Here is an 18,983-nt window from a genome sequence, read left to right as displayed (position 1 = left end):
AAGAGAGGCTATATCCATTTATGTACCATTTTTTATACATTAATTTGATGGAATTATTTTCCATTAAAATTTTTATTTTATATTATTCTGTAGTTTTCCCAATCTAAAATAATGTGGTCTTCTTTTAGAACCTGAAATTACTTTATGAAGGGGAGGAGAGGACTATACTACCACTATGCAGGACAGCTGTAACGTAGTAGAAAAGAGATAGTTAACCCACTCCAGAAGCCAAGTACTTAGTACCTTGAGAGGACCACGCACTGTGCCCCCATTATTTTCTCGATTTGAATAGTTTCAGTATTGTTGTCATTTTTTTCTGCTACTGTAAAATACATCTTATGTGACTTCTGAAAATATTACCAAGCAGGAAACTGAAGTTTTGGCCACACTATCCAGCTTGAAATGTAGTCAAAATTTTTTCTAACCATTTTCATTTATTTTATTTATATAAACAGTCTCTGAATACTGACTTGCACAAATGAGATAATTTAAGTTTCTATTCATTGATGCCAATTTCTATTGCAACAAATAGATAATCACACAAAATTTGAAGAAATTACAAATCCTAGCACTTAAGTTTAGAAAACTACTAGCATTCAGTAACTATTCATTTGCTTCTTCAAAATTATCATTGAGTTGCCATTCTGAAAGCCGCCCTGCTTCACTTTCCTATTCATTTTATCAACTATTCAATTCCATCCAATTACCTAGCAATATTAACCCATTGAAAAAGAAAAGGTTGGGATATTTTAGAACTTATTTATCCCGGATCTCATTCTCAACTGCTTTTTGACACTAAGTGTGAGAAAATCACTTACACCTTTTGTTCCACTGTCTTCCTGATTACATTTGCAAATATTTGAATACTTCCTTTCTGTAATGCACTGGCTATGAGAAAAAATGCTCTTTAGTAAAAAGGACTTTTCCCTTTAAATTCCCGTTCTTCCACTTATCATTTATGTAGCATTGGACAAATCACAACTAAGGAGCCTCAATTTTGCCAGCTGGTAACAGGTATGATATCTACTTCATTGGATTCCTATCAAGGATAAAGATGACACTGACATTAAGAGTTTAAAAACTTCTAAAACACTACACAAGTAACAATATAAACACTACCATCTGTTACCATGGGGGATACGAAGCTGTTAAGACTTTATTCAAGTCATCAAAGAACCTATACTCTCAAACCCAGCTCTCAACTGAGCAGCGGATAAAAGTTTTGTCAACCAGTGGTTTCCCAAAATGAGAAGATAATCACTAAAATATTAGAAAGAACATTTTATATTTATTTGTAATACAGAAATAAAACTGAAAACCAACTTCCACTATTAGTTCATATACAAAGTAACACTGATATGCCCACGAACTTCCAGTGTCAGAGGCTCACCTGTTAATCGCAGCGTGCTGCCTGTAAGATGGCTGGAACACGGCATATTCCTGCTCACGTGTGCATGCTTAGATTCACGCACATCTGATGTAATTTAGCTCAAGTGGCTTACATCTGATGTAATTTAACTCAACGAACAAGTGGCTTCAAATAACACTTACAACGAAAACAGGATTTGCAAATACTAATGACGTAACTGGGCTTCCCTCATAGCTCAGTTGGTAAAGAATCTGCCTGCAATGCAGGAGACCTCGGTTCGATCCCTGAGTCGGGAAGATCCCCTGGAGAAGGAAATGACAACCCACTACAGTATTCTTGCCTAGAAAATTCCATGGACAGAGGTGCCTGGCAGGCTCTAGTCCATGGGGTCACAAAAAAAGGGTCAGACACATCTTAGCGACTAAACAACAACACATACTGTGGAATATATAAGAAAAAAAATCTGGACATGTAGGTCTAATCCATCAAGCATCATTTCGGAAAAGAATACTTTGTATGACGTTAAATGATTTGATGATACACCGCACAAGTAGAGAGATTTCCTTCCAGCAATACTGAAGAACAGTGTTCACTCCATACTCTGCCCTTTGTGTTCCGTGTCTGACTCCGCAAGTGCAGACTGTTCGCACAGGCTGTCAGTCTGCGGTGTGAATAAAGCCTTTAGAACAAGGCACATCTTCCTAAACAGGTATTTCGCCAACCGTCCAGGACGGTTGCATCTTTCATCAACAAACCTATGTCATTCCAAGGATTCCTTCTAGTTTTCTGCCCACTATTCCGCTTGACCATTTGTTTTAGAAGTTGAGTTTTAATCAGTTGTGAAACTGATAGGAAATTGTGGCAGTGGCTGCAACCAAATAATTTCTAGCATTTTACTTAAGGAATTGGCAATTGTGAAAACGGAGGGTCACAGATTTATTTCCAGAGCTGAGACGATGTCCCCTTTAAAACAAAATGTAGGTTCCAGAACTAGTTAAGAAAACAGCAAATTGATCCTCAGCAAGATATAAAGTCCCTTGGCTCATTCCTCACTTACTTGCTTGTAAACTCTTAAGATGTAGGGTTGAAAGAAATTTCAGAATTCACTGACTCTAGTACTGATGCTGAAGCTGAAGTTCCAATACTCTGGCCACCTGATGCTAAGAGGCAACCCACTGGAAAAGAGCCTGATGCTGGGAAAGACTGAGAGCAGGAGGAGAAGGGGCAGCAGAGGATGAGATGGTTGGATCGCATCACCGACTCGATGGACATGAGTTTGAGCAAACTCCGGGAAATAGTGAATGACAAGGAAGCCTGGCGTGCTGCCGTTCATGAATTTGTGAAGAGTCAGAAACAACTGAGTGACTGGACAACAGTAACAACCTTCAGCTAGTGCTTCTCAAGGGGTGGGGCACAGATAACCCACGGCATCCTAAGCAAATATGAGTCTTTGGTTATCTAGGCTTTGGGGAACCACTGTGGACACCAATAAAGCTCAGTGTCTCCCGACAGCTGATTTGCGTGCATGCTCAGTCACTCAGCTGTGTCCGACTCTCTGCGATCCCATGTACTAGAGCCCACAGGGCTCCCCCGTCCCTGGGATCCTCCAGGCAAGAACACTGGAGTGGGTTGCCATTTCCTTCTCCAATGCATGAAAGTGAAAAGTGAAAGAGAAGTCGCTCAGTCGTGTCCGACTCTTAGCGACCTCATGGACTGCAGCCCACCAGGCTCCTCCATCCATGGGATTTTCCAGGCAAGAGTACTGGAATGGGTTGCCAGTGCCTTCTCCGTTAGCCTCTATAGTCTCACACAAAAAATTAAAAATGACAGATAAGCAGAATAAAATTTTAAAAAAGTCTCATCCCTTTTCTACAAAGTCATTCAACAAATACGGCTTGAAGGTCCACCACAGCCTCTAAAGGACACAAAGGCAAAAATACTTTCAGAAACACAATGAAACAGGAAAACAACACAAGGATATATTATTCAATTTTCTTTCTTTTACAAATATTTATTGAAGGTCTGTTATTTATCACATAGTGTGCTATACATATGAAATAAAAAGGTCGGGAATACAGAGTTGATCATTGCCCTCAAGGAGTTTAAAAATCAGAGGGAAGGACAAACAGGCAATTACAACAGAGAATGCTAAGCAGTAATCTCTTATGGGTACTTCTAACACAGATACCTGCAATTTTGTACCCAAGTCTTCTATAATCAAAACAAACATTAAATGCAAAGTTACTCAAAGAAACCACTTTGGGAAAAAACTACTTTCGTAGGGGTGATTTTAAATGCCTCGCTAAATATATACACACTTGTTGCTTTGTCAGTATTTACATCCAGTTTGAAAATACACAACTCTTACAGAACACTGGAGGCATGGAACATGATAAATCTTTTAGAACAGAACACCAAAAATATAAGCATAGCACCATTCCTGATTTGTGCTTCTAGGACCCTACAGAATTAAGCTTTTGAAAGCTGGTGTTACTTCTGAAGTCTGTGAAAAGATGAGAGACATGTGGATAATCTTCCAAAGTTCCCAGAGAAAGTTCTACATGCATTAAAATCTGAAGATAGAGAGGCTTTCAGTCTGGAAGACAGGCTCAAGTCATTCCTTTTACAGCAGAGTACTACCAGGTCAGAAATCCCTGCCACGTACACCTGGAACCAACAGAAAGGCGTCCCTCCCAGTGATGGAGAGAGCTGGGGAACCGCACAGATGCGGCACCGAGAACCTGAGTGACACAGAATTAGCAGGATGGAAGAAAGCATCCAGGTAGCAGTTGGGTGTACTGTTCCTTAGTGTTTATAAGATACCACCTTTCCAGAACAGAAGACCAGTGCCTCTCAAACAACATAAGTATCTGAACCAATAAAGTAATGATGACAACCTACCAGCAGAGAAAGATTTCTCCACTCAAGGAATAATTCAAGGGATGCAGAAAAGTCCTCCTAGGAAATATGAATTGGGTGGAGCCCCACGTTTCTGGTTTGCCAAGGCTGATGTTTAATCAGCTCTAAACAACTGAGGAGGAAACTAGTCCATTGTGTAGCAGGAAAGCACTAAAAGGCGGCAATGGCTTTGAACAATAACTTAATTAAGAGAAGTAAAAGCTTGACAAGGGTACTTAATTCGAAGCTTATAAAACTCTCCTTCAATTTGGAGAACTATAAAAGGAAGGAGAAAGTAAATTTGTGTCTTGAATAAAGGGACCCAGGCTTAGGAAAGAAAATGAGTAGCCTCATTCGTTAAGGAAATCTCAGCTTCAGGCCTGTTCTTCTCCTAAAATTTTAACAAGAGCAATTCAGTGCACTGAACTAACATTTGGGATTCACCAGAAAATCCACCCAAATGTGACCTGAAGCACCAATATTTTTTTCTGAAACAAACTTGGCAAATAGACCGTATCATTTTACAATTAGAAGCTGTGTGGGACTTCCCTGGTGGTCTGGTGATGAAGACTCCACACTTCAGTACAGGGAATGTGGGTTTGATTCCCAGTTGAGAAACCAACATGCCACATGCATGGCCAAAGAAATTTTAAAAAATAACAAAATTTTTAAAAAACAAACAGAAGCTGTGTGAGCTTAAGCACTGTATGAGAGTAATTCTCCCTATCTGAAAACTGAAGCTAGTAATCTCTACTTCACAGGACATTTATTTGTAAGGTAAAGCATGTCAAGCTCTTAGCACAAGACTGGCATCTAAGGAAAAAAATATAGGCCCCCCCCATCTCCGCCCCAAATGTATCTCTAGACAGGGGCACTGCAGATCTATGATCTGCAAAAAGAGACCCTTCAGCAGTTCAGCTTATCTCAGAAAGCTCCCTTCCCCAAGCATGTCTTCCCTGGGACCATCTTCCCTCCCATAATGCATCTGTGCATCTCAAGATATTCTGAAGCTTGATTTTCTTCTTATAACACGTGTTGGGGTTCCTCAAGGTCATTAGAGAAAGAGAAGGCCCATGGGAAGACCATTTTAACTGAGTAAAATCTGCACAAAATACAACAAATAATTCAAGTCCTAAGCAGTTTGGAAAAAAAAAAAATCACTTCAACAAAAGAACATTCAAAAGAGAAAAAAAATACAACAGCAACAAAACACCCTGGTGTTGCATATGATTCTTCTCATCCAAAGGCTGAAGGATAAAGCCACCTAAGAATCGCAGAGCTCTTTCCTTCTTCCTGCTCGGTCTTTGGTTGCTCACATTCCAGAACGGCGGTGGCTGCTTTCCAAGGAAACGTTCGGAGGGCAGCTGCCTCGGAGGTAGGTACCAGGACTGCTCTGCGTGTTACGTGCCCTCAGAGACTCCAGAGGGACTGTGGCTGCTAGAGGCCTCTGTGAGCTGTGAGAGGACAGGTCCACTGGCGGGCGCTGTTCTGCCTCTTAGCCCCAAAGTCTGTTTTCGGCTGTGGTTTTAAAAGAGCCGCTCAACAGACGCTCTATTTAATAACTAAAAGACAATGAAAACTAGAGTTACAAGCCAACAAGGATCACACTGTCTCTTAAAAAATGCTTAAACATATTCATTTATTTACGTGGGAAAAAAAAAAATACCAGTACTGAGTATTTTAAATGCTGGTATTTTTTTTTAATGTTATTTAAGACATTCACAAAAAAGCCACTGTTCTCAAAAGCTGAATGCTTAAGCAACACGTACTGTGCGTGCAGCCAACATGCTCAAGAAGCACATGCAGATGCATTTCAAATTAAATGCTACCAAATAAGCCTAACGTAGCTTTTAAATATAGACAAGAAGCCTAATCTAGCAACCTAGACATAACAGCATGTATATCTTACAAATTCCAGACATAGGCTTAATGCAAGCAAGTGAAGTAGCTCAGTCGTGTCCGACCCTTTGCGACCCCATGGATTGTAGCCTACCAGGCTCCTCCGTCCATGGGATCTTCCAGGCAAGAGTACTGAAGTGGGTTGCCACTGCCTTCTCCAGGGGATCTTCCCAACCCAGGGATCGAACCCTGGTCTCCCGCATTGTGGGCAGACGCTTTACCGTCTGAGCCACCAGGGAAGTCAGGCTTAATGCTACTTTGATCAATATTCCCAGGTACAAGGCTACTTATCCCATTTACAAAGGACCTATCTTTCCTACTGGTAAAAGCATCTCCCCAGTTAGGAAAAGAACAAGAGCTTTAAGACAGAATTTTATAAACTGCATTCTGAGAATACCTTATTTTTTCTGAGGAAAACGAGGTAAACTTTGAAAAGTTTTTCTATTGTAGCTCCCTCCTCAGCTACAGCATAATAAAGATTCTGAGCAGTTCTGAAAGGAAGCTAATTTCACACAGTCTGCACGTACTCAACTACCAGAAATAAATTCGGAAGAGCGAGCCTATAGGTTCCAGCTCTAATTTTCACTTTGATCTCTTATTAGTGGCTGCCTGGAACCTTCAGAGCTTTACAAAACGAAGTGACACAACTTAGGAACAATTTTTTCCTGGCAGATGTGTGGCCCACTGCTGGCCCATTAACCAGCTTGAAAAACGATGACACAGGATAAGGCTATGGTACTTTCAACACTTGCCCCAGTTCCCTTTTTCATATCTCATTTCCTTACTTAGGAGCTACGTAAAAGAGGAAGGGAAAGGGGAAAGATTGCTGTATAAAACGCAAGGGAGGGCAAGTCCCCATCAGCTCTTCTCTCTCACTGCCTACTTTTCCATCAAAATTTTAGCTACCGAAATTTATGGATCCAGGGAGAGCAGTGATTTAAACATCTATTCTGAAAGTATGAGGAGAATGTACACAGTAAAAAAAAAGATCCTTTTCTCCCTAGCCAATAGTCTGTTCTGAGAAGGAACCAGTTTAAAAAGACACAGGTGGTGTCTCATAGGGATGAGTGACAGGTATGTTAATTTCTGTCATTAGGAAGAGCCACCTTTTCTACTGGGAAGACACATCTAAAATGCCATGGTCTCACACAGGTCCCTCTTGAGTCATTTTAGGAAAAGAATGAGGAATCTCAGGCAGCACAGCTACTTCAAGGACGTGAATGGAATTTGGGCCATCCTCTCCTTCACTGAGTCTTCACCTTTTTGGTTTCATGTCCACTTACGAGCATCGCTTGAGAAAGCTTGTGTGTAAACAGAGCACACTAAAGTGAAAATACTGCAGGCAGGTAAGAAGTGGCAAATAAGCAGGCTCAAGCAAGAAATCTGTAAGAAAACCATGATCTATCTAGTCTCCAACTCCCTCTCCCTGATGAAGAAATGAACATTAACTTACATGAGCCACAAGGGAGGAGGGAGGCTTGCATTTAATAAGAAAGTTAGAAGTATTTCAATGGCGCTCACCCAGTTTGTTCCTCAGATGTGGAATATCATACATCCCCACAGTTCCCAGTTGCATGAAAAACTGACTGATAAGATCAGTGACATCCTATGAAAGGTTTACAATGGAAAACTCAGTCATTAAGTGGAGATAAAGCATCATCATGAAAGAAAACAAACGGCTAGGCGTCTTCTGATTCTTTTCCTCAATCGAAACACTTTTAAAAGTAAACATCAAGTTATTTAAAAGAAAGACAAACACCTCATTTTGGTGTATTCAATCTATATTAATGCAGGTAACTCTATCCCAACAATACTCTGAAAGCTGAATTGTTACATCTTAAAAATAAACCCAGAAGTCAGAATGGAAAAGACCACAATGAGACTCCCAAATCCTTTGCTGTGGAGAATGAACACATGAATTCTGGCTGTTGTGACAAGCTTGAAATTTACAAGTCACTAGCACACAAAATGGGCAAATAAATCCTCTGGTATGGATTTCTTTGTTTTGAGTACCAAGCTGCTTTAGACATACTCACGGTAGAGTTTTTAGCTTACAGTTCTATTAAGACTAGTAGGTCCCAAACAAAAACTCAATTAAAAATCATTGAACTTTGTTAAACCATCACCAAGTAAGTTTTTCAGCCAGTATGAATCTAGCTTCTCTTCCATGTACTTTCTTCAGGCCCTTGAGTAGTTTAATCTTCAAAATATAAACTGAGTTCATTCTCTACTACTTCCTTTTACAGTCTCAGAAAGTAAAAGGGGAAACAGCAAAAGGTTAGAAAGCCTATTCAACTTAAGGGTATCCTCTGGAGCGAAGTCTGTTTCATACCACTTCCTTCCTTGGCAATCAGGTAGAGGCCAGTGGAGAGCAGCGTTACACATGCTCATGGGAAAAAAATGAACAAGGTACACAAAAGCATAAAGAAGAAAAAATAACCACTTACCTACCCATCACAAGGCCAGTCATAATTAAACACCCTCTATATTGTTTTTGTTTTCATAAAAGAAGGTGGTTGTTTTTCATCTGCAAGTACTTTTCATTTGCAGATGTGTTGGACTTACAACCAAATGGCAATGCTATTAAAAGCTGATATTCTTAGAAACTGGTCTGTGGCCAGCACATTATTTTAAGGGAAAACTGAATTCAAATGTCTGTAGGAAAGTTTTCATTTCATAGGGCATTAATCAAATTACTCCTTACTGCTTTACATAAAGTTGTTTCAGATGCTTAGGTATCTGCCTGGGTGAGCCCTAAATTCATTTGAGTTTGTAACCCCCAACCCCGAGTGTTCTGATAACTGAATCTACGGTGAAAGTTAAGTAGGAAAAAGTGTCTTTCAAAAATATAAACCTAGTGCCTCCTTCTTGACTCACACAGTGCGTAAACTTTCAGCGTCAAGATTTCCTTCTTGAGAAGGAAATCTATCTAGCTTGAGATCATCCTACTCCACTGCCAATTTCTTAAGCAGTTAAAACCAAGGGGGAAAAAAAGGCCTAAAAAGAACAAATCATGAAAAATTCTGCTTATTCTCCAGATGAGGCCTGAATAAGGGTAACTTAATACAGCACGTTCCTGGCAATAAAAGTGGTACCACATGGCTCCAAAGTTGGAATGTAGAGAGAATGGTGTGGAAGCTGTCTGTTCTGAACTGCAGGCTGAGCTTGGGGATGAGGGGTAGACACCTAACAGGATACCTTGCCCGCATCAGCTGCTCAGCAAACTCGAGCAGGAACAACCCTAAGAAACAATTTCACAAAAGCCTATCTGAAACGGGGCAAGAGCAAACAAGTGGGAGAGCCTGTTTTCAGCCAGAGGAGAGACCTGAAATCCAGCTGATTCGCAGACGGAGGGTATGAATGACAAACGTTCGTCAAATGTTTCTGCAATAGCAGTCAGCTTATATATGATAGCTGAATAGTAAAATACTGCTTATATTTTGATAATTATTTTTTAAAAAAATAATTTTCATTTAAAAGTTACTTCTAAAATCGGTAGGGAAAAAAAAAAAAATCTCACATGCCTCTGCGTAAATAGGTGCACTTTGTTGGGTCACACACCCAGCATGATTTCCCCAACACCACTGCACATAATACCGTAAGGCTTCGGGTAAAGTCCAGCAAGACTTTTATGTTAAAAAGTGTTCCCCCAAAAGTATTTGTCCTATTATGTAAAGTCAACTCCACTTTATCATTTTTCCTAAATTTGTTAAGCTTTGCTGCTCTCCATTACTTTTCTAGTTGGATTTGCTAAGAGAACATGCCATTTTATCACTCTGGAAAGCATGTTTCTCTGGAACTACTTGATTATGTTGAGAGAAATTTTAAAACCATATATCTTGTTCTGCTCTGCTTACTGAAATTATGACACTTATCACATGACCTAACCACAGACTAGAGTGTCTGATTTTTCAGCAGGAAAAGAAAACACAGTCCTGATAATGGTTCTGGTCAAATGGACACTTTAAAAAACATACTGAAATCAGTAGCAGGAGATCACTCTTGTTATTTTTATTCCTAATGAGAGAATGCCATTCAGAAGCACATGATCAGGTAGGGTTCTATCCTACAACAGACTATACCACGACTTCCCAATTATGGTTGAGAACACTTATAACCTTATTTGGCTTTAAAAAGCCTTTATTTACCTGAAAATAATGTTCTGAGGCTACAGAAAAGTGCAAAATCTGCTTATACCTTCGATCTAAAGAGAAATAGAGTTGACCCTTGAACAAACGAACAACACAGGGTTTGGGGCACCAATCCTGCAAGTAGCTGAAAATCCGCCAATAATTAACAGTCAGCCCTCCACAATCAGGGTTCCACATCTAAGGTATCAGCCAACCTTGGATTCTCATCTGCAGATTCAACTCACCTCTGATCGTGCAGTGCTGCAGTATTTACTATCAAAAAAATAAAAAAAAATCTCGGTGTAAGTGGACCCATGAAGCTCAAACCTGTTACTGTTCAAGGGTCAGTATGGCTGGTAGACATACCCTCTGTCCCCACCACCTCCAGACTGCTACTCAAGCTGGGAGCAGACAAACCGACAGGAAAATATTAATGGAGGGAAATGGCCCTTGCCTATTTCTGATTACATCTCAGGTAATTGACGGTGTCATCAGAGGCTCCACTACCCGTTTCTCCAAGTCTACCAAAGTGAAGAATGAAAAGTCTTCCAAGCTAAATGGGTAAAACTATTTATTCATCTATTTATATACTATACCCTATCTTGTACTTAAATAATTCAGGCAACCTATTTCTCAATTGAATTCTACTTCACTTGCATGTTTTAAACAAGTATCAATTACCTGTTTTGTATCCACAGAAGAAAAAGGGAGAAAAGGGGAAAGGAGGGGCAAGAGGGTACATGATAAGAATTGATTCGAATCTCTCTTTCATTGAGCATCAAATCCACAGGCACTGACTCCCAACCTAAAAGCAAAGAACTTTTAAAGGACTGTAACAGAGTACCTGTAAGAGGTCTACAGAGCCCTAGGCCTAAGATCAAGAATTATATTCAGACGGAATCACATTACACACTACCACTTTAAAAGCTCATACAGATACTCTTAACAATTTTTAAAAATACATAGTATCTATAGGGTGATAGTATCTAGGGGTGATAATAAAAAATATTTAATAAATGGTCAAGCATGGGCTTCAACTAATAAAGCAGACTGCTGGCCTGCCAGTGGCCAGCACAGATGGACTGGTTCCCACCAGCTGAAAAGCAGATAGCCAATCCAGGTGAGAGGAGACAATTTTTCCTGTCTCTCTTTTCTTTTTTCATATTAAGAAGGGGTCCTCATAGTTAAAAACAAAAAAAAAAAGTATTGGGCATTATGATTCTAAGAAATCTGACTCAGATTACATCACAACCCACATGAGGAATCACAATAAATTCAGAAACTCGTCTTTTGCTGGTTCTTAGTCTTTCCTCATCTTTAACAGACTCATTCCCTCATGTTCTTACAAAATCCTGTAATTGGTTAACTCTTATCATTTAATTGGTTAACTCTTACCATATGTTTTAAAGGCTATCGATACTATCCCTTGAAAGATTCTCTATTTTATAACCTTTATTTATAATAAGAAATAGCTAGTCTCCGGCTTGTGGGTTCAACTTAAACCATTTAATACTCTGCAAACAGGAAGGATATCTAGGATGGATTGCAGTTTGTGCCCAACTGTTTTATCCTAGAGTGTGTCTGCAATGAGCAGCTGTGTGTAAGACCACTGGAATGGACATCAGTTCTTCCCCGGTGAGAGAAGAAAACCAGCTGGGCTGGCGGGGCTACCTTTTACTTTAGCCCAAGGGGTAACCCCAAGGCTCTCCATCTCTTTGTCTGAGCTTAGTCAGATAAGTTATTCACATTAATATATTTAGTACATGACATTATTTCAATGAGTCATTCAGGTCAGTTTCTCAGAGCTAACAAACAATGATAAGAGGGACAGCATAATAACCTCAAGAAAAGTTTATAAAATTCCTGTCTTTCCTATGGATTCAGTATGAAGCCAACTAAAGCAACAATTCGAAATAAAGGTGTATTAATTAAGAAAATAAATTATTTAGTCATACTTACCAAAATGTAAATTTAAATACAGATGGATTGCACACATGCAAATACAGATTCGGTGTGTGTTTTTTTTTTAAACCAAAGTCATAATTTTAAATAAAGTGGCAAAATTACATCATCTAATTTCTCTTGGAAAAACTGGTACAATTCTGGTTATCTTGCTAATCTAAAGTTAAAATACTGAGGGTCTCCTCATTAGAAGACTCTTCAGATATCAAATCATTGGAAATAATGAATGCATATTCCAACAAAACGTACCTTAAAAAAGGCGAACCACTTGTAATCATTCAACACGATCTCAAAGCCTTGATTGTAAATGATGGTGAAATGGCCGGAATTGCCAAAGTCATCATATGCTGTATCCAACTTCTTGAGGTGCACCACTACTTTTTTTTCTGGTGGTCCTAAAGAAAAGAAAATACACAACAAAGGAAAGTTATTTGGACTTCGATGGGAGCTAGTCTCATCTATAAGTTCCGTTATTTTTAAGTAGTTTTCCTTTCCTGCTGCTGAATACCAGAGGATCTGGCTTATGAAGATATGAGTGTGTTGTGGCCTCTTTCTGAATAATCCCAAAGGGGTCTCAGGCAAGCCTGTGAAGTGAGGGCTCAAAAGATATATTAAGTAACCCATCAGGTAGAGACCCCCAAAACTACAGCCACTACCTTCCCGGATGATCCAAACACTGAAAAAATTTTTCCCTGAAGAAAAGGAGAAATAGGGAACGTGGAAAATGACAGACAGAAATGGAGAGAAGACAAAATGGTAGTCAAAAAGTGGAAATATAAAAACATAAAAAACATCTGCTATCAGGTCATAAGAACAAAGGACAATGATCTCGTCAAAGAAGAAATGGGGTATCTTTCTCCTAAATGGCTACAAAGCTCAGAATCTCAATCCTTCTAGTCTTCAGCAAACTATCAGTATAAATTAGCTTTGTAGGATAAAAACCTTGAGTTTGCTGAAGGTTTTCCTCCCCCTTGACTAAATTTTGTCCTCAGGATAGCAGTGTTATCTGAGAGCATAGGAAATGTTCTAGTGTGCTCAAATGTCCAGTGGCTCAGCCGTGTCTGACTCTCTGTGACCCCATGGACTGCAGCAAGCCAGGCTTCCCTGTCCTTCACCATCTCTCTGAGTTTGCTCAGATACTAGATACTGAGAGCCTTCCGTGACCTACACATTGTGCTTGGCTCCCTGCATTTCAAATTACTGGCTAAAGAAGTATTAAAAAAAAAACAAACAACTATATACTACCTGCCCTGCAGTACATGAACCCATCCTCCAATACATGAAACTGTGGAGGGGAACCATACCAGAAGCTTTCTCAGACTAACAGCATCAACACAAGTCCAAATCAAAACCGCTGGGCATAAGGGCTCTTCCACAATCAAACAAAAGGAGAAAAAGTTAACAGCTATATTCTCGAGTCTTTAAGCTCATTTTTCACTGGCACAACGAAATACTGAGCACTGAATGGGGAGATAAGATTGCTCGGTCTCAACTCTCTTCCAAACAAACAAACGAACAACAAGAAACAAAACTCAAGGGAGAAAAAAAGTTATTGCAGAAAGTGTTGAGGGCCCAGGAAACAATCAAGACCACGTGAAGTGAGAAGCGCTCAGCCTCTCCACTCTGACATCGCCGCCCTGGAGCGGGAGCGGGCGCCCGGAGGGACCCCAAGTCCAGCCACGACATCCCGGCCACCCGCCAACGGGAGCGGGGGGGAGGTTCGCTGCGGGGACAAGGGCACAGGGATCGAGGGCAGGAGCCCCGGGCAGACCCAGGGAGGAAGCGCGTGCCCGGGCGCCAGCGGCTTACCCATCACCGAGCAGTTGACATCGCGCTGGGAGCCGCTGGGGCCCACCTGGAAGACCCAGGTGCCCAGCAGGTCCGGGTAGGTGCAGTTGGCAGGCGTGTCCCCGCGCACGGAGCCAGCGCCACAGACGAGCAGCAGGAGCGCGGCGAGCCACGAGCCGAGCCGGGGACCCATGCCGGCAGAGCCGGGAGGGAGCGGGGGCGGGAGAGAGCCGCGGCGCGCCCGGCGGGACTGCACCCTCCGCGGCCGCGCGCGCCTTAAAGTCGGCGGAGGGGCCGGAAGCGCGGCCCGGCGGGGGTGGGGTCTCGGGCGGGGCTAGGGGTCGCGCCCGGGAGTCGCTCCGCCCCTCGGGGGCCCTCGGGGCGCGCGGGTCGCCCGGGGACCGCCGGCTGTGGGTTCGGTCGCCCGAGGACAGCTCTCCAGGGGCGGGAGAGCCACCGCCGCTCCATGGGCGCCCCGGACGCGCTCCTTCGCTCCTGGAGGGAGGGGTAACGGAGGGAGGGAAACTGAGACTAAAAAAGAAAAAAAAAAGGAGGGGGGGGCGTACAGAGTCAGGCTTGCGGGCGAGGGGAGACCGAAGGGCAGAGAGAGGCGGGAGCCGGGTGCGGAGGCTGGCGGCATGCAGGCTGGCAGGAAGGTCCAGAGCGCGCGGTCTAACTAGGGCAGCTTTCCTTACTTGCTCGTCGTCCCCACTTAGTCCTCACAGTTAACTTTTTCCCCTCAGAACTATTTACATACGACCACGAGCACACTCCCACCACCCCCACCCCCACCCCCAGCTGTTTGAAAACTGCTCTTCCTTCCTTTTCCGAAAACTTTCTCTGCCTTTTTTTTTTTTTTTTGCTGGATTTTGTCGGTTTCCTGTTCATGTTCTTGGCCTGTTGTCTACAGGAGAATTCAGTTGTAGTGCAAACTTGCCGTTTTTGTGTATTAGGGTTTTGTTTTTTGCCCTCCTGCTAATTTTATAGGATTTAGTTGCGCGCCCGCGCTCCCGCAAACGCGTACAGGCACTGAGGCGCTTGTTTTACAACTGAAAAGCTGCAGGCCCAGAGAGAGGAAGTAACTTGCCCTGGATGAGGAAGGTAGCTGGTGAGAGATAGTCGGTCTTGTGATCAGGTTTCAGAGTGCCAGTCTGATCGCTGGTAATTATTAAGTAGCACGATTTCCAGATGCTTCCTTGTGCAGTTTAATTATCACCCTTTTCTGTGAGAGCTGCTGCCTTTCCTGTCTGTTGGAAGTCGGGGCTCCTTTCCTGCACAGAGTGTTCTAGGCGTCAGGCTTCGAGCATCATCAAGAACGTGATGAAGACAGACTTTCCTGTGTTCCTGCTCGGGCACGTTCATTTTGCCCTCATTACACTGGTTTCAAATAAATATTTGTATGCCCACCTTTTCCACCAGATTGAAGGAAGCAAGTCCAGATTATTCACCTTTGTCTCCCTAGATAATGGCTTCAAAAACCTAAGGAAGTGTCCTGAGGTGTTAAAAATAAATTCACTTAATAACCTTATCTTGATTTCTAGGCCTGAAAGCCAATTTCAATTAGGCAGAAGGCGTTGCCCTTGAAAGCTCAGAAATGAAAATGCTCTCTAATATAGTCACAAACTGCACAGGCATGGGTGGAGCTAACACCCTTCTAGGTTTTATTGCCCTTTACTGAGGATGAAGAGCTGACAGCATGAATTAAACTAGCCCATTTACTGTTCAGAGATAACATGCTGACAGAGAAATGTAGCATTCCTAATCTCTGAGAAAATGTGCCATTGGTTGTTGAAATACTAAAATTTAGGTTGGATCATCAATTATGAATTGAATAATCAAGTTGAAAATTTCTTTGATCATGTAATCAAAGTAGCATAAACAATTGTGAAAAAAGTTGAAAACACATCTCTAGTCAATGAATAAATAGGAAAGAATCTGGAAGACTTCTTAACCTAATGGATTTGTTTTGCTATTTGGAAATGGAGACCCAGAGATAATAATAACAGTCGCATTGCCAGTTACTAAGATTTAAGAATAAACCTCAGGTACTTTGACTTTCAATTTAGTTTATTTCCACTAATCTAATAATTCTCAAACTAGTCCTCTCTCCATTAGCAGGGAGAAAAACTAGTGATTCTCAAATTGATCAGATGCAAAGTTTTATTTTTATAACAAATATTTTATACAGACCTTTTGGTAATTTGAAATGAAATTCATATATAAGCTTACTTGAAAAGTAACAATAATACAAAAGACAAAAAGATATTTTAAAAAATTAAAATGAAAACAGGAAAAAAATCTCATTGATATGACCACAGAAAGTAAGGGGAAAAGGTGTAAATATTGAGGAAAAGATATTTTAGATAACATTTAATAGAACACCTGTATTTCATTACCTAAAATACTCATGTATGAATGTACTGGAGAATAGAATGAGATATTCAGATATTTGCATTTTATGTCTCTATGTAGAATTGTAAAATTGACAGGTACCTTTTTTCTAAGAATAGAAATTATTTCAGTGAGTTGATAACTCAAATACCCCTTAGTCTAGTGGATGTATTTTACTATTGAGAAATGATCCAAAGGTGACAGTATCTTGAATGAATGGCACAGTTGCCTTATCAGGTGTCATGCTGGAAAACTCTTGGTCAAGTTCCCAGCAGACAAAGTCCTATTGATTTATCTAAAAGTTGCATTCCTGAAAATTTAGTATATTTCAAATGATATGAAGTAAAAGTAACTTATGTGCAAACCACAGTTTGGTACTAGGCTCAGGTCATTTTAACTAAGTTTATAAAGAAGTGGCATTGCTTATTAGACTGCCCTGGTGACTCAGATGGAAAAGAATCCACCTGTAATGCAGGAGACTTGGGTTGGATCCCTGGGTTGGGACGATCCCCTGGAGGAAGGCATGGCAATTTACTCCGGTATTCTGGCCTGGAGAATCCCATGGACAGAGGAGCTTGGCAGGCTACAGTCCATGGGGTTGCAGAGAGTGGGACATGGCTGAGCGACTAAGCACAGCACAGCATTATTTGGCAGTAATTCTCTAACTGCTGGATGAAAATGACCAGGTGCATATGCATCTTTTGCTAGAAATGTAGATTCTTGACTCCCAGCCTTAGCTACTGAATCAGTTCCCCACTATCTTATGTTTTAACCCTTTCAAAGGATCCTCGGATAGCTGCAGCTTGAGAATAACGTAGATTCTCAGAGATGGCTTAGAGGTGAATAAGAAATTGTATCACACTGCCTAAGTTTGAAGCATGGTTCTGCTGTTCACCAACTATTAATATTTTGATCTTGAGGAAGTTATTTGACTTCTTTTTGTGCCTTAGTTTTCTCATCTATAACTTGTGCATGATTGGTGTAGACCTATGACTACCTCATCTAGCTTTGAGAAGACTGAATGAGTTAATACAGATTCTATAGATAACTGACTGCATTTATTACTGTGTATATTGCTACTAGAAAACTATCTTTATTAGACAGTAGACTCCAAATCCTGTTTCTCTGCTATAATCCTAGCACCCTCAATAATTCTGGCACACAGTACTCACATATTTTTTGAATGAATGAATAGTATCATGGACATAAATATAGCTATATTTCGTGTATTTGGCAAAGAGCATCTTGATTCCTGTATTCCTTGAGAATAAGTTTGAAAGTCACTGTTCAGGAATGCATATTGAAACAAAGAAGGATCAAAGAAATAGAGAAAAAATTTGACATTCAACGTAGAATACCATTTGGCATCCTACATATCTGGCATTGGTAGTCAGAGTAGCAACCATAATAATTTCATTTATTCACCACTTGAGTGTGTTTCTCACTGAGTCATGTCTGATTCATTGAGACCCCATGGACTGTAGCCTGCCAGGCTCCTCTGTATCCATGGGATTTTCCAGGCAAGAATACTGGAGTGGGTTGCCATTTCCTTCTCCAGGGGATCTTCCCAACCCAGGAATCGAACCGGGTCTCCGCCATTGCAAGCAGGTTGTTTACTCTCTGAGTCACCAGGGAAGCCCATTTTATCAAGGTAATTCACATATCTCATCTCATTTAATTATTACACAATTGTGTGAGCAAGATATTATATGATTTCAATTTCACTGGACACAGAACTGAGGTTCAGATAATTTACTAGGGGGTAATGCCTGGGAACTTCCAGATGTTCAAGCTGGTTTTAGAAAAGGCAGAGGAACAAGAGATCAAATTGCCAACATCCACTGGATCATTGAAAAAGCAATGGAGTTCCAGAAAACATCTATTTCTGCTTTATTGACTATGCCAAAGCCTTTGACTGTGTGGATCACAAGAAACTGTGGAAAATTCTGAAAGAGATGGGAATACCACACCACCTGACCTGCCTCTTGAGAAACCTGTATGCAGGTCAGGAAGCAACAGTTAGAACTGAATCTGGAACAACAGACTGGTTCCAAATAGGAAAAGGAGTACATCAAGGCTGTATATTGTCACCCTGCTTGTTTAACTTACATGGAGAGTACATCATGAGAAACGCTGGACTGGAAGAAGCACAAGCTGGAATCAAGATTGCTAGGAGAAATATCAATAACCTCAGATATGCAGATGACATCACTCTTATGGCAGAAAGTGAAGAGGAACTCAAAAGCCTCTTGATGAAAGTGAAAGAGGAGAGTGAAAAAGTTGGCTTAAAGCTCAATATTCAGAAAACGAAGATCATGGCATCTGGTCCCATCACTTCATGGCAATCAGATGGGGAAACAGTGGAAACAGTGTCAGACTTTTTGGCAGGGGACTCCAAAATCACTGCAGATGGTGACTGCAGCCATGAAGTTAAAAGACGCTTACTCCTTGGAAAGAAAGTTATGACCAACCTAGATTGCATATTCAAAAGCAGAGACATTGCCAACAAAGGTCCGTCTAGTCAAGGCTATGGTTTTTCCAGGGGT

General features: G+C 41.1%; 1 protein-coding gene across 2 annotated transcripts in view; it reads right to left on the bottom strand.

Moving 5' to 3' along the window:
• CTSC (cathepsin C) overlaps positions 1-15,608 on the bottom strand; it is a 44,707-nt gene extending 29,099 nt beyond the window's left edge. Inside the window, exons 1-4 of one of the 2 annotated variants that reach the window (XM_069564784.1) lie at positions 14,068-15,608; positions 12,508-12,653; positions 7,688-7,772; positions 3,360-5,829 (exon numbers count right to left, since the gene is read on the bottom strand). In XM_069564784.1, the coding sequence (XP_069420885.1) occupies positions 5,819-5,829; positions 7,688-7,772; positions 12,508-12,653; positions 14,068-14,239 (414 nt within the window). In that variant the 5' untranslated portion in view covers positions 14,240-15,608 and the 3' untranslated portion in view covers positions 3,360-5,818. Of the gene's footprint in view, positions 1-3,359; positions 5,830-7,687; positions 7,773-12,507; positions 12,654-14,067 lie in introns of those variants that run through there. The other variant, XM_069564783.1, reaches the window with a different exon arrangement.
• Between the last annotated feature and the right edge of the window lie 3,375 nt (positions 15,609-18,983).

This window comes from Ovis canadensis, chromosome 21 (assembly GCF_042477335.2).
Source record: "Ovis canadensis isolate MfBH-ARS-UI-01 breed Bighorn chromosome 21, ARS-UI_OviCan_v2, whole genome shotgun sequence".
NCBI lineage: Eukaryota > Metazoa > Chordata > Mammalia > Artiodactyla > Bovidae > Ovis > Ovis canadensis.
Note: the sequence above shows the minus strand (reverse complement) of the source record. Positions and strands in the feature narration are given on the sequence as shown.